This window comes from Neovison vison, chromosome 2 (genome assembly GCF_020171115.1).
Source record: "Neovison vison isolate M4711 chromosome 2, ASM_NN_V1, whole genome shotgun sequence".
Lineage (NCBI taxonomy): Eukaryota > Metazoa > Chordata > Mammalia > Carnivora > Mustelidae > Neogale > Neogale vison.
In genome coordinates, this window is record NC_058092.1 from 105,730,506 (window position 1) to 105,747,291 (window position 16,786).

At 37.1% G+C, this 16,786-nt stretch overlaps 1 protein-coding gene across 2 annotated transcripts in view; it reads left to right on the forward strand.

The window, feature by feature from the left end:
• LOC122900414 (Golgi pH regulator) overlaps positions 1–16,786 on the forward strand; it is a 62,311-nt gene that overhangs the window by 36,607 nt on the left and 8,918 nt on the right. Inside the window, exons 8-10 of one of the 2 annotated variants that reach the window (XM_044239072.1) lie at positions 4,020–4,129; positions 6,620–6,708; positions 7,826–7,918. In XM_044239072.1, coding sequence (XP_044095007.1) covers positions 4,020–4,129; positions 6,620–6,708; positions 7,826–7,918 — 292 coding nt within the window. The remainder of the gene's footprint in view (positions 1–4,019; positions 4,130–6,619; positions 6,709–7,825; positions 7,919–16,786) is intronic. The other variant, XM_044239073.1, reaches the window with a different exon arrangement.

The window sequence follows — 16,786 nt, forward strand, 5'->3', positions numbered from 1 at the left end:
GATGTGGGACTCGATCCCAGGATACTGGGATCATGACCTGAGCCGAAGGCAGTCGCTTAACCAACTGAGCCACCCAGGCGTCCGGGTAGGCAGTGTTCTTAGACTTGACACCAAAAGCGTACTTTATAAAAGGAAAAATTAATAAGTTGGATTTCGTCCAAACTAAAAAAATTCTGCTCTGGGAAAGACATTGCTCAGAGAATGAAAAGACAAATTACAGACTGGGAGAAAAATTTGCAAACCACATTATCTGGGGGGGGGAGGGGCTACTAAAATATGTGAACTTTCAAAACAGAATTAAAAAAACATAAAAAGACCAATTTAAAAATGAGCCTGGCTGGCTCAGCCAGTTAAGCATCTGCCTTTAGCTCAGGTCCTCATCCCAGGGTCCTGGGATGGAGTCCCACACTGGGCGCCTTGCTTAGCAGGGAGCCTGCTTCTCCCTCTGCCTGCCACTCCCCCACTTATGCTCACTGTCTCCCGCTGTCTCTGTGTGTGTCAAATAAATAAATGAAATCTAAAAAAAATAATAATAATAATTGGCAAAAGACATGCAGATATTTCATTGTAGAGCATATACAGATGGTAATTTAGTACATGAGAAGATATTTTAACATCATAAGCCATTAGAGAAATGCTGTTAAAACCACAAGATAACCATGTATTAGAACAGCTAAAATTAATGACACCAAATTCTAGTAAGGATGCAGAGACACTGGATCACTCATACACTGCTGGTTAAAATGTCGTAATAGTAATTCTGGATCACATTTAGCCGTTTCTTTAAAAACTAAACATGCAACGACCACACAGCCCAGCGAATTGCATTTCTGGGCATTTATCCCAAAAAAATGAAGACTTAACGTTCACACAAAACTTGTACGCTGATGTGTATAGCAGTGTTATTCATAGTAGCCAAAAATGGAAATAAGCTAGATATTCTTTAATGAATGAATAGTTGAACAAAGTGTGGCACATCTATACCGCAGAATACTACTAAGGAACCAGAAGGAATGAACTATCAATAAAACAGCCTGGGTGACTCTCAGAAAATTAGGCTGAGTGAAAAAAGCCAATCCACAAAGGTATAGACTATCTGATTCTATTTGTGTAACATTTTTGAAATGACAAAATGGAAATGGAAAACAAATTTGTGGTTGCTGGGTAATTAAAGAGGAGTTGGAGTTGAGAGGAGGGAGGTGGGCTATACAAAGGCAACATGAAGGATTCTTGTAGTGATGGAAATGTTCTGTACCTTGACTCTTATCAGTGTCACTACCCTGGTTGTGATACTGTACTATAAATTTGCAAGATGTTTCCATTGGGAAAAGCTGGGTGAAGGGTAATTGAGATTTTTTTTTATAACCACATGCAAATCTACAATTATCTCAAAATGTTTAATTATAAAAGAGATTGCTGGAAAAAAAAAAGCAATTGTTGAATTCCCATCTTTCTGGTTTCCATCAGAAAACCACAGAATGGCATATTTAAACCACAGTAGATCTTTTGCAACTTCTTGACTTGAAATCTACCACTAAACCTCAGCCAGGTGCATGTGTCTTTCCAGACTATGGGTTTTTTAATAGTGTTCAGCTAATAATGAAAAGATAATTTCTTTTTTTTTTTTTTTAAATATTATTTATTTATTTATTTGACAGAGAGAGAGATCACAAGTAGGCAGAGAGGCAGGCAGAGAGAGAGAGGAGGAAGCAGGCTCCCTGCTGAGCAGGGAGCCCGATGTAGGACTCGATCCCAGGACCCTGAGATCATGACCTGAGCCGAAGGCAGTGGCTTAACCCACTGAGCCACCCAGGCGCCCGAAAAGATAATTTCTTGATCTGGCCTACCCGTTATAAAGAAACAATAGGGGTGATGCTCACAGTGGGGTTGGTGAGGATAGTGACAAAAGTTCAATATAAAACTTAGTGACTTCGCTAGTATCTCATACTGTTTTTTTTCCCTTTTTTACCACATCTCAGGGAGTTTGATATTGTTAACTATTTTTTTTTAAGATTTATTTATTTATTAGACAGAAATCACAAGGAGGTAGAGAGGCAGGCAGAGAGAGAGGAGGAAGCAGGCTCCCTGCTGAGCAGAGAGCCCTATGCGGGGCTCGATCCCAGGACCCTGGGATCATGACCTGAGCCGAAGGCAGAGGCTTTAACCCTCTGAGCCACCCAGGCTCCCTGTTACTATTTCTTTTGAAAATATATACTTATTGTTCATCTCCAACTAACTTGGTAAGAGCAAACCTGATTTATAGCTGAGTGATAAAAAGTGAAAGTAAGTTGTTTAAAACAAGGTCATGCTTGCTGTGTGCAGACAACCTTCACTTCTTGTGGTTATTCCTCTCTCTCTGCCTGTTAGGAGCCATGATAGTGTCAGTCACCTTTAGAAAATAAGCCATTTCCACTCCACAGTTGTTGTGTTTATTGTACCAAGACATGAAAACTGAGGATAATAGAAATGGCTTTCTGTGTGTCCTCTCTCTCCAAGGCCTGTCCTTTATTCCAGCATGTAAACTGAAGTGAACTTTTAAATGAGTGAGATAGAACCTCTTCCCTCTTCATATACTTGTTCCAGCTTTTCCACCAATGAAAATATTTGGGAAAACTAAGGGTTAGGAGTCCTGCCAAGTCAAAAATCTCCCTAGGTCTGAGCCTATTCTTGGTTGCTAATTACATCTTCCAATAATGCTGAGTTACAGTGAACATATGTAATTAAAGAAGAGCTAAAGCTTGGAGCTATATTTTATTCACTCAGTATTCAGGCAGAGGTCATTTAGGGGAGGAAACAGTTAAGTCACCATGGCCCAATACACCTAATGTTCTTCTTCTTAATATTGTTTTAACCAGTAGCTTAAAGAATTAGTCCATAGAGGGGCACCTGGGTGACCCAGTGGTTTAAGCCTCTGCCATGCTCAGGTCATGGTCTCAGGGTCCTGGGATCGAGCCCCGCATTGGGCTCTTTGCTCAGCAGGGAGTCTGCTTCCCCCTCTCTCTACCTGCCTCTCTGCCTACCTGTGATTTCTGTCAAATAAATAAATAAAATCTTAAAAATAAAAAAAAAGAATTAGTCCATGGAAATACTGTTTGGTACCACTGGTACCATTTTGTGTTGGTTCCAACTGTAAATATTAATGCCGTTTCTTCCTCCTTACCACTTCTGTCTCTTGTCACTCAAAAATCTCCATCTTCTTTTCAACTTTTCTTTAGTCCTACTACTCTATCTCTGTTACACCTAACCTGGTTTATTTTAAACTGGAAGGACTTTGCCCGTTATACCCTTCAAGTAACCGTTATGTACAAGTGATCTTCCTTTTGCTTGCAAGGACCCTGTTCTTAATACCATTGTGGTAGGCTGGAACATGCCAGCATCTGCTGCTGAGGCGGTGAGTTCTCCATAGAACTGAGAGGACAAGAGGAAGGAATAGTAGTAAGTTTCTTGTTGACTTATTCAATAGTTGGGGGGGTGGATTAGAGTTAGAGAATGATGTTTTAGAAGAGGGTAGGTTTATGTGATCTTACTGGGGTTTTTTGTTGTTGTTCTTTGGTCTGCTTTTGAAAAGGAAGGAAAAACTTTTTTAGTTCCTATCCTGAATCTGGTCTTTTAGGTGTGTTGACTATTTTGTCCTTAAATGATAACAGTAATAATTATTAATATATGTGTAGTGCCTTGTAGTTGATAATAAGAACTCTTATATATGATTTCAGTAATCTTCACACCTACCAGAGATGAATAAATAGAAACTCTGAAGTCTCACAGCTTCTCAGTTAGAGCCAGTCTCCACATTTACTGTCTTCTCCAAATTCTGTGCTCCTTTGCCTAGGCCACATTGCTTCTTGGGAGTGTATAGTTGCCCTTCAGTTGTAAACAGTAGAAAAGCGAGACTCCAGAGTTTGCATTCTTTCCTGAACAGCTCAGCAAAGGAAAGGGGCACTTATGAGACTAGAAGGTAGATGAGAGGCCATGAGGCTCCAAGCTCCCTTGCTGAGGTTTTATCTTTTCTTTCATTTCAGGATGGCAATGACACGGAGAACTATGTTCCAGAAGGGGGAGGTGCATAACAAACCATCAGGATTCTGGGGAATGATAAAAAGTGTTACCACTTCAGCACCAGGAAGTGAAAGTATCCTTTATCACTCTGTTTGATTCTTTTTCTCAACTCTGAACCAAAGGCCAGAAGAAAAAAGTAGTATTGGGATGGTCTCTCCTACGGTACTTGACTACATCTGAGTCCAGCTGGCCAGGGCTAGGCTTAGGAAATACGGAGTCATCTTTCCAACACCTCTAAAAGATCATAAAACCATTGTCTTTGAGCTGAAGTCCTAAAAGTAACTCTTTCCATTTTACAGATGAGAAAATAGACCCAGAGAGGTTAACTTACACTGTGGTTTGTGGCAAAGACAGGACCTCCTCTTGGTTCTTTCCACTACGCTCTTCTATTTCCCAGGTCTGAACAAGCAGCTTAAAACACAGTGGCTCCCTAAAATGGATGGCTTGTATATGTATGGGATGGTAAGGGCCTATTTCTAAAGCAGTCAGTATTTCTTTTTTTTTTTTTTTTTTTAAAGATTTTATTTATTTAACAGAGAGAGATCAGAAGTAGGCAGAGCAGCAGGCAGAGAGAGAATGGGAAGCAGGCTCCCCGCTGAGCAGGACTCAATCCCAGGACCATAAGATCATGACCTGAGCCGAAGGCAGAGGCTTAACCCACTGAGCCACTCAGGTGCCCCGCAGTAAGTATTTCTAAACAAATTTTAAGCAGTGCTGTATCTTCAGGGACTTTAGGCTTAAAGAATTAGGGAGATTGGGTTAAAGATTGTTCTTGTCCCAGCTGGTTGCAGTGTTTAACTGACACCCAAATTGAGAAACAAAATCTCTTTGTGGCTGCCAGGCTATTAAGTTAAAACTTGGGGCACCTGGAGGGAGACAGCATATTCTTGCTTCCTTCCTCTGCCTGTGGAAGTACAAATTCCCTTTTGCTTCAACTCTAGGAAAAGGATGTAATCGGTTCTTGCTATAAATTGTGGCACATCTTTCTGGTGTCAAATGTAGGTAAGATTTAGAGCAAAAAAGGCAGGGTGACATGACCATGAGAGGGGAAAAAAGGATTACATTGAATTCATTTAATCTAGAAACATTTATTTCACATCTCCCATTTACAGGCAGAGTCCTAAGGGATAAAATGATGAACAGAGTATACTCTCTTTTCTCAAGAAGCCGTCTAATCACGGGAGAGGCAGACATGGAACTAGTTTAACCCTGTTGTTTGACTGCCTGAACCATGAGAATAGCAGCCTTCCTTATTGAGTAAGGAGCAGAAGGATAGTCAGTAATTTGAGTACTACAGGCATACCCCAGAGATGTTACAGTTTTGGTTCCAGAATATCACAAAAAGTGGCTATCACATTGAAGGGAGTCAGATGGATACTTTGGGTTCCCAGTACATATAGAACTTATATTTATACTGTATCCTATTGAGTGTGTAAGAGCATTCTTTTTTAAAAAGTGTATAAAGAAGGCTAACCATCATCTGAACTTCCAGTGAGTGGTAATTACTGATCACAAATCCCCATTAAAAAATATAATAATAATAATAATAGTAATGATGATGAAAAAGTTTGAAATAAGGTGAGAATTACCAAAATGTGACACAGAGACATAAATGGCACCAGTAGACTTGCCCAACGCAGGATTGCCACAACCTCCAATTTGTTTAAAAAAAAAAAAAAATCTACGGAGTACAACAGAATGAGGTATGCCTATAGTGGGCTGTCTTCTCTATTTTTATTACTTAAAAGTCCATAAAAGCCAAACTTTAGGTTTAAACTGTCTTTATGACAATAAGTCAAGTCAGCAAAAGTATCAGGATTATTTCACTTCTCTGAGGCCCTGTCTCCTAAATGGAGAAACTAATAGTTCTCAGTAGTTCTTACTCTATTGAGTAAGACTCAATAGAACTCAGTAAGTTCTTGGAAAGTAGCATAGTGTAATGGAAAGAGCAGGCCTTGGAGGAGAGCAGATCTGACTTTGCATCCACACCTGTTAGCTGCATGACTTTGAGCAAGTTACTTGACTCTCTGAGCTTTGCTTTCCTTATCTGCAAAATGGGTAATAATACCTATTTCATGAGACTGTTAGGAGTACAATAGAAGATAATGTCTATAAAGAACTAAAAAGTCATATTTATAAAACCCAGCCTGTATTGGAACTCAGTAGTATTAGTTCCCTTTCCTAATATTACATTTATTAGATAATTTAGGGGAAAATTATATTGTATTATAGGTGTTTTACTGTATAACTATTTGAGATTTCAAAATTCTATTTGACTTTAACTGATCAAAGAAAAGCCACAGTGAGCAAAGCCATCTGTCTGAGCCACTTGAACTAGTGAGAAACTGAGTGGTAGTTGTTAGATAATGGAGAAGCTTTTACACACCTGTGTTGGAGGTTGGGGAAATGCTCTAAAGGAGTACTGTTGTCCATGAAGCGGGAAATTGAATATATAGGCAGTTCCTAAGATCTACTGTAGGAAAAACCAAAAATATATGCTTTCTTCATTACTATTTCTTGAAACTTCTATGTGTTTTAAGCCTTGATGCCCATTTTGTGCCAGATCTTACTCTTATTCAACAGGAAGTGGATGCATTGGAAGAACTAAGCAGGCAGCTTTTTCTGGAAACAGCTGATCTATATGCTACCAAGGTACAAGGCAAGGAAACAAAAGTGTGATTTTTACCAGTTTCTACCAGAAGAAAGAACAAGACTAAATAGCTTTTTAGTGTCCTCTATGGCCAAGCAGTGTGAAAGTGACCTTATCGCTCCAGTATGAGCCATGAAGCATTAGGAGTCTGCATCCTTTATGACATTGCTCCAACCCCCAGCAAAATCCGTACTGGAACACTCAATAGAAATTAGTAGGATAATGGAGAGGTTATCCTACTTCAACTTCAGAAAGTGGCACACACCACTTCCTACTGATTCAGGGTCAAGATGGTAGCTCCTCTGATTGCATTTTATTTCTTATAAATTAGTGATATTTTAAGAGCAGTGCCGTGAGCTAGCCATGTTTTAAAAGACCCAGATTAAGGGGCACCTGGGTGGCTCAGTTAGTTGAGTGTCCAACTTATGATTTTGGCTCAGGTCATGATCTCAGTGTCTTGAGATTCAACTCTGCATCAGGCTCTGCACTGGGTGTAGAGCCTGCTTAAGATTCTCACTCTCCCTCTGCCCCTCTTCCCCGCACCAGCCAGGTTTTTTTCTCTCTCTTAAAAAAAAAAAGAAAGAAAAAGGAAAGGATCCAGATCAAGAAGTGACCTAACTATAAGAAGTAGCTTTCCTATTTTTATCTAAAATGCAATATAACTTAAATATGCAAAATCTATTAGTTAAGTTCATTCAGACTATTTTTATCCTTTTCAAGGATCCCTTCATAGGAATAGCCATATAGGGTAGAGATTAACATAGGCTTTGAAGACAGACCTGAGCATAAATTCCTCTACTCACTAGCTGTGTGACCTTGGGCAAGTTATCCAACCCCTGTAAGCCTTAGTTTTCTCATGTGTACAATTAAGATAATAGAACATATAACAGTTGCTATAAAAATTGAAGTAGATAATGTATGTAAGGTGTTTTTCCCAACTTCAGGCTTAAAGTAAGCATTCAATAAATGTTGCCTACTAGTATTATTTTAAGATTAATGTAATGTGTGGGTTTTTCACTCCAGCAAAACAGTAATTTCATAGAAGCAGGAATGTTTTGGTTGAGTATAAGTTTACATTTTGCTGAAACTAACAGTGTTTTGTTGTTTGTTTCCCCTCAGGAGAGAATAGAATATTCCAAAACTTTCAAGGGGAAATACTTTAATTTTCTGGGTTACTTTTTCTCTATTTACTGTGTTTGGAAAATTTTCATGGTAAGTATATTAGTTTTAGCTGTCAGGGTTGAGGTTATTTTCCCTGCTAATGGCAGAGAGAAAAGTGGGTTTGACTGAGGCACTAAACTAAATTCCAAATCCAGTCAAGTCACACGGAATGCTGTCTTTCACATCCTTGAGCCTGACTCCTTTCCCTCTCTTTTTTAGGTCACCTAGACATTGCATTTTTCTTCATTCAGAAATCATTAATCAGATATAGTTTATAAACTATATGAAGGGAATACAAAAGTTTCTTATTTTACACTCTGTTTTCCATATTACCCTTGAGTATATCTATGTGACACAATCCCTACCTTCAGCTCAGAACAGAAATTACCTCTCCTTTTTAGTAATCTATATACACCTTAAAAAGTTCAATCTAAAGTAAGTTCTAAAAGTAAAACATTTATATTTCTGGAAATAAATTCATTTTAGGTGCTTATGGCTCTCGTTCTTTTGTGGCTCTCTCTTAATGCTCTATTCTTTATGTTCATTTTATGTACATTCTTCTTATGACTCATCTGTAGATATTCATGGGTTTCGGTGTGATTACAGAAAAGACTAATTGGACTTTCTGGTTCTGTGACTCTCCTGGGGTTGTGTTTGCATAAAGAGGAGCTTTATCAGCTTGTTAATTTTGGCCACTATAGATGAATGAAAGATTCTGGATTTTAATAGATCTAATATTATAATAAATTTATGTCAACCTATTCAGAGAACAATTTTTAATCTTAATTCATACAGTGGGAGAAGATAAATGAAGATAGTATGTTCAGTTAGCTAAGCTACTAAAAAGTTTTTCCTGAGTTATAGACTTTAGGGGAGTATATCCTTTTTTAACAGCATTATTGAAGTTTAATTGATGTTTAATAAACTGCACATATTTTAAGGGTATAGTTGGGTAAGTTTTGACAGATTTGTACACCTGTTGCAACAACTGTCACCACCCTTAAGGTAGTGACCATATCCATCCATCACTTCCAAAAAGTTTCCTATGTCCCCTTATAATGTCTCTTGCATTCATCCCCAGTCAACTACCAATCTGCTTTCATTATACATTAGTTTATATTTTCTAGAACTTTATATAAATGAAATCTTATTAGAGTAGATACCCTTTTTCTGACAACTTCTCAGCAGAATTATCTCATGTTTCATTCATGTTATCATGCGATCGGTAGTTTATTCCTTCTCATGGCTGAGTAGTATTCTGTTGTATGATTATACCACATTTTGTTTATCTTTTCACCTGCTGTTGGCTATTTGTTTCTAGTTTGGGGATATTACAAGTAAAGCTGCTATGAATATTTGTGTCCAGGTTTCTATGTGGACACGTGCTGTCTTTCCTCTTAGGAGAAAACACTTCAGTATAGCGTGGCTAGGTCACATGGCAGATGGATGTTAAACCTTTGAAGAAATGGACAAACTTTTCCAAAGGAGGTTGTACCATTTTACATCCCCACCTGCATAGTCCAAGAGTTTCATTTACTCCACTTACTCCACATCCTTGCTCACATTTTGTAGTCAGTATTTTAAATTTTAGACGTTCTAGTAGATTTGAGGTGATACGGGTTGCTTAATTTGCATTTCCCTAATGCCTAATGGTGCTAAACAACTTTTCATGTGCTGATTTGCCGCCTGTGTATTTTGGAGGGAGGAGGAAGATAGAGCTATTCAGATTTGTTGCCCAGTTTTTAAATTAGGATTTCTTTTTATTGGGTTTTCACTATATCTGGAAACCCTTTGTGATTTTCAAATATTCTCTCCCAGTCACTACCTTAGCTTATCATTCTCTGCACAGTGTCTTTGAAAGAATTGAAGTTTTTAATTTTGATGAAGTCCAGTTTATCTTTTATTTTCTATTATGGGTTATGCTTTTGGTGTTGTACCTAAGCAATCTTGGCTAACCCAAGGTCGCCAAGATTTTTTCATCTTTTACTCTATAAATTTTATAGTTTGAGATTTTTACATTTCGGCACATGATCCATCTGTAGTTAATTTTCTCAGACAGTGTTGGAATGTGGATCCGAGTTCATTTTTTTCATATAGATATCCACTTGTTCTGGCACCATTTGCTGAAAAGATTATCCTTTCTCATTCAGTTGTCTTTGCAATTTAGTCAAAACCTAATTGACCGCATATGGGTGGGTCTGTGTCTGTACTCTCTTCTTTCCTACTGTTATGTATGTCTGCCTTTATTTATGCCAATACCACTCTGTCTTGAAATAAGTCTTTTTTTTTTTTTAGATTTTATTTATTTATTTGACAGACAGAGATTACAAGTAGGCAGAGAGGCAGGCAGGGAGAGAGGGGGAAGCAGGCTCCCTGCCAAGCAGAGAGCCAGATGCAGGGCTCGATCCCAGGACCCTGGGATCATGACCTGAGCCGAAGACAGAGGCTTTAACCCACTGAGCCACCCAGGCACCCTGAAATAAGGCTTGAACATTTAAGTACTCTTTCTTCTTATTTAAACTTGTTTTGGCCATTCTGTGTCCTTTGCTTTTCCATATGAATTTTTAGAAGCTGCTTTTTTAATGCTGCTGAATACAAAATACTTGCTGAAATACGTATTAGAATGTCCAGTCTTCAGATCAGTTTGAAGAGAAGTGACATCTTAATACTGAGTGTTGCATTTGATGATCACAGTGTAACTCTTCATTTATGTAAATCTTCTTTAGGTTCACTCAACAATATTTAGGTTTTAGTGTACAGGTCTTTTATATCTTTCATTAGATTTATCTCAAGTATTTGATATTTTTGATGCTATTATAAATAGGACTGTTTCTATAATTTCAGATCCTGAATGTTATTAGTATATAGATACACAGTTGATTCTTCTATTCCACAACCTTGCTAAATCCCCTTATTCTAAAAGCTTTTCATAGATTTCATAGGATTTTTTCTACATAGACAATCAGATCTCTGCAAATGAAGGGTTTTGCTTCCTTGTTTCCTATCTGGATGCCTTTTATTTCTTCCCTTTCTTTCCCTTCCTTTTCTGTCCTATCCCATCTTTCTTCTTTCTTCTCCTCCTTTAGCCTTATTGCACTGACCAAAACCTCCTGTACAAAATTAAACAGAAGTGGTAAGAGCAGTCATCCTGATCTTGTTAAATATGGTATCAGCGGTTGGCTTTTCCTGGACTCCCATTTAGCAGGTTGAGAAAGTTACTCCTACTCATAGTTTATTGAGTGTTTTTAATCATGAAAGTGTGTTTGATTTTTGTCAAATGCTATTTCTGCATCTTTTGAGAGAAGCACCTGACTTTTCCTTTTTATTCAGCTGGTATAATGAGTTACATTGGTTAATTTTTTAATATTAAACTAGCCTTGAATTCCTATAATAAACCTTACTTGGCCATGGTGTAAGTTGTTGGATTTAACTTAGTAATATTTTCTTAAGAATTTTTGCATCAGTGTTAATGAGAAATATCAGAGTATAGTTTTTTGGTAATGTCTTGGGCTTTGGTGTCAGAATAATGCTAGCCTTAGAGGTTGAGAAGGATTCCTTCTTCTTCCAATTAGTGGAAGAGTTTCTGTGGAATTATTATAATTTCTTTCTTAAACATTTGTTGGAATTCACCAATGAAGGCATCTAGACCTAGAGTCTTCTTTGCAGGAAAATCGTTTAATTACGGATTTAGTTTCTTTAATAGACTATAAGGTTTATTCAGGTTATATATTTCTTGAGTGAGCTTTTGTAGTTTCTGTTTTTCAAGGAATTTGTCCATTTTTATTGAAGTCAGATTTATTTGCATAAAATTGCTCTTAATATTCCCTTAGTATCCTTTCAATATATATAAAATCTGTACTGATATCACCCCTCTCCTTTTGTATAACACCTTTATTGAGATAGTCACATACAAAATAATTAACCCATTTTATGTATAGTTTGGTGGTTTTTAATATATTCACAAAGTTGTGCACACAAATAATGTAGTCACCCCAAAAGAAATTCCATACTCATTAGCAGTTATTCCTTATTTCTTCTCTAGCCTTAGGCAGGCACTAATCTATTTTATGTCTCTATACATTTTCTATTCTGGACACTTCATGTACATTGAATCACACAACATGTGGTCTTTTGTGATTGGCTTCTTAGTAAATGTTTTTAAGGTTCATCTATATTGTAGCCTCTAGCAACACTTCATTCCTTTCTATAGATGAATAACATTCTTTCCATTATATAGATATACCACATTTTATTCATCCACCCATCAGTTGAGAAGCATTTGGGTGGTTTCCACTTTTTGGCCATTATAAATAATGCTGTTGTGAGCATTTTTTGATAAATTTGTATGTGGATATATGTTTTCATTTCCCTTAGGTACATGCCTGTGAAAGCAAAATTGCTGGGTCATATGCTACCTGTTTGTTTAACCTTTTGATAAACTGCCAGTCTGCCAGACTCTTTTCCCAAGCAGCTGCACCTGTTTACATTCCCACTGGCAGTGTAACAGTTGTCATTTCTCCACAGCCTCACCAGCACTTACTTATCTTTTTATTAGAGTCATCCTGGTGGCTGAAGTGGTATCTCATTCTTGATATCGGTAATTTGTGTCTTGTCTTTTTTTTCTGATCAGTCTGGATCAAGGTTTATCAATTTTATTGAACGCTTCAAAGAACCAGCTTTTGGATTAATTGATTTTCTATATTGTTTCTCTGTGTTCTACTTTATCAATTTCTGCTCTGATCCTTATAATTTGTCTTCTGCTTATTTGGGGTCTTTTTCTAATTTTGTAAAGTACAAGCTAAGATCATTGATTCAAAACTTTAAATATAGTTGTTTTCGTGCTATAGATTTCTTGCTAAGCATCTCACAAAATATAACATTTCTGATATGTTGTATTTTTATTTCATTCAGTTCAAAATAATTCTAATTTTTCTTCTTTGACTCATGCATTATTTAGAAGTATGTTATTAAATATTTGGGGATCTTCTTAATTTCCCTCTATAACTGATTTCTAATTTAATTCCATGTGATCTGAGAACAGATTTAGTATGATATAAATTTCTTCAAATTTCTTGAGACCTGTTTTCTGCTCCTATAGGCTGGAATGTTGTATAAATATCAATTAGGTCAAATTAGTTGAAAGTATTGTTAAAGTTTTCTTTATCCTTTTAATTTTCTGATTTATCAGTTGTTTCATCAGTGATGAAATTTCAAACCATTGTTGTGGATTTGTCTTTTTAATTCTGTCAGTTTTTGCTTTGTATATTTTTTTTACCCAACTATAATTAATGTACAATGTTAATTTCAGGTGTACAGCATAGTGATTCAACAATTCTATACATTACAGAGGGCTCACTGTAAGTGTAGTCACCATCTGTCACCATACAGTGTTATTTTAATATTGACTCTTCTCTGCGCTATACATTTCATCTCCATGACTGAAAGTTTGTGCCTCTTAATCCACTTTATCCATTGCACCCATCCCTTTACTCACTTCCCCTCTGACCAGTTTGTTCTCTGTATTTAAGAGTCTGTTTGCTTGTTTCTTTGTTCATTTGTTTCGTTTTTAAGATCCTGTTTATAAGTGAAATCATGTGTTGTCTTTCCTTGTCTGACTTAGGATAGTACCCTTTAAGACTGTTAAAATGGCAAGCTCACATTCTTTTTTATGGCTGAGTAATGTTCCATTGCATATATGCACCACATCTTTTTATGCATTCAACTATCAGTAGACCCTCTATATCTCAGCTATTGTAAACATAGGGGTGCATATAGCTTTTCAAATTAGGGTTTTCATATTCTTTTAGTAAATACCCAGTAGTGGGATTACCCGATCATGTATTTTTCTGTTCTGTTCCATTGATCTGTATGTCTGCTTTTGTGCCAGTCCCATACTGTTTTGGTTACTACACCTTTAAAGTATATCTTGAACTCCAGGACTATGAGACTTCTAGCTTTGTTCTTTTTCAAGATTGTTTTGGCTATTTGGGGTCTTTTGTGGCTCCATACAAATTTTAGGGTTATTCATTCTAGTTCTGTGAAAAATGCTATTGGTAATTAGGTAGGGATTGTATGGAATCTGTAGATTGCTTTGGGTGGTATGGACATTTTTAACAATATTAATTCTTCCAGTCCATGAGAACAGAGTAACTTTCCATTTGTTCATGTTGCCTTCAATTTCTCTCATCAGTATTTTATAGTTTTTTTTTTTTTTTAAGATTTTTTTTATTTATTTGGGGACGCCTGGGTGGCTCAGTTGGTTAAGCAGCTGCCTTCGGCTCAGGTCATGATCCCAGCGTCCTGGGATCGAGTCCCACATCGGGCTCTTTGCTCAGCAGGGAGCCTGCTTCTCCCTCTGCCTCTGCCTGCCATTCTGTCTGCCTGTGCTCGCTCTCTCCCTCTCCCTCTCTCTCTGATAAATAAATAAAAATCTTTAAAAAAAAAAAGATTTTATTTATTTATTTGACAGACAGAGATCACAAGGAGGCAGAGAAGCAGGCAGAGAGAGAGGAGGAAGCAGGCTCCCTGGTGAGCAGAGAGCCCGATGGGGGGCTCGATCCCAGGACCCTGGGATTATGACCTTGAGCTGAAGGCAGAAGCTTTAACCCACTGAGCCACCCAGGCACCCTAGTATTTTATAGTTTTTAGGGTAATCGGTCTTTCACCTTTTAGGGTAAGTTTGTTCTTAGATAATCTTTCTGGTTGTTGTAGAAATGCAACTGATTTCTGTATATTAATTTTGTATCCTACAACTTTACTGAATTCATTTATCAGTTCTAATAGTTTTTGGTGGAGTTTAGGTTTTTCTATATGATCATGTTATCTGCAAATAGCAAGTTTAACATCCTTGTCATTCTGAATGCCGTTTTTTTTTCCTTGTCTGACTGCTGCAACTAGGACTTTCAGTATTATGTTGAATAAAAGTGGTAAGAGTGAATGTCCGTGTCTTCTTCCTGATCTTAGAGGAAGAGCTCTCAGTTTTTCACAAATGAGTGTGATGCCTATTTTCACCAGTGAACATTTTTCATATATGGCCTTTATTATGCTGACACGTGTTTTGTTAAACCCACTTTGTTCCCTCTAAGTCCACTTTATTCCCTCTAAATCCACTTTATCATGAATGGATGTTGTATTTTGTCAAATGCTTTTTCTGCATCTATTGAGATGACCATATGGTTTTTATACTTTATTTTGTTGATGTGGTTTATCGTGTTTGATTTGAGAATATTGAATTACCCTGTATTCCTGGAATAAATTCTACTTGATTGTGGTGAACAATTTTTTAAATGTATTATTGAATTCAGTTAGCTAAATTTTTTTTTTCAGTTTGATAATTTTCTTAAGGAATTTTGCATCCATGTGCCTCAGAAATATTGGCTTAAAGTTTTCTTTTTTGGTAGTGTCTGTCCGGTTTTGGTATCAGGGAAATGGTAGCCTTATAGAAAGAATTTGGAAGTTTCCTTCCTCTTCTATTTTTTTTTAATCATTTGGAGAGAGGGGTGCCTGGGTGGCTCAGTTGGTTGAGCAGTCGACTTGGTTTTGGCTCAGGTAATGATCTCATGGGTCGTGAGATTGAACCCCGCATCAGGCTCAGTGCTCAGGGTGGAGTTCTGCTTGAGATTCTTTCCCTCCTCCCGTCCCTTCCTCCCCACCCCCTCTCTCTAAAATAACTCAGTAAATAATTTTTTAATCATTTGAGAAGAGTAGATGTTAACTCTTATTTCTTTATTTTGGTAGACCTGATACACAATGTTACATTAGTTTATGTACAAGCATGGGATGTCTTTCCATTTGTTCGATTCAGCTTCAGTTTCTTTCATCAGTGTGCTACAGTTTTCAGAGTGTAGGTCTTTCTCCTCTTTGGTATTAACTCTTTGTTAAATATTTGGTAGAATTTACCTGTGAAGTCATCTGATCCTGGACTTCTGTTTTGGAAAGTTTTTTTTATTACTGATTCCATTTCATTACTACTAATTGCTGTGTTCAGATTTTCTGTTTCTTCCTGATTCAGTTTTAGAAGATTATGTTTCTAAGAATCTGTTTCTCCTAGGCTGTCCAGTTTGTTGACATACAATTTTTCATAACAGTCTCTTATAATCCTTTGTATTTCTATGGTGTCAGTTGTTACTTCTCCTTTATTTCTGATTTTATTTGAGTCTTTTTCTTAATGAGTCTAGTTACAGATTTATAAATTTTGTTGATCTTTTCAGAGAAACAGGTTCTAGTTTCATTGATCCTATTTTCTCTCTTTCATTTATTTCTGCTCTAATTTTATTACTTCTTTCCCTCTACTAGCTTTGGGCTTTGGTCTTTCTCTAGCTTTTCTAGGTGTACGGTTAGGTTGTTTACTTGAGATTTTTCTTGTTTATTGAATTAGGCCTTTGTTGCTATGGAATTCCCTCTTAGGGGTGCCCGGGTGGCTCAGTGAGTTAAAGCCTCTGCCTTCAGCTTTGGTCATAATCTCAGGTTCCTGGGATCGAGCCCCGCATTGGGCTCTGCTCAGCGGAGAGCCTGCTTCCTCCTCTCTCTCTGCCTGCCTCTCTGCCTACTTGTGATCTCTGTCAAATAAATAAAATCTTAAAAAAAAAAAAAAAAAGAATTCCCTCTTAGAATGGCTTTTACTGCTTCTCAAAGACTTTGAACCATTACATTTTCATTTTCATTTGTCTCCATGTATTTTTTTATTTCCTCCTTGATTTCTTGATTGACCCGTTCATTGTTTATTTAGCTTCCATGTATTGGTATTCTTTTTAAATTTTTTTCTTGTGATTGGTTTTTAGTGTCCTACCATTGTGATTAGAAAAGATGCATGATGTGATTTCAGTCTTACTGAATTTATTGAGACTTGTTTCGTGGCCTAAGCTGTGATCTATTCTGGGGAATGTTTAACATGGACTTGAAAAGAACATGTATACAGTG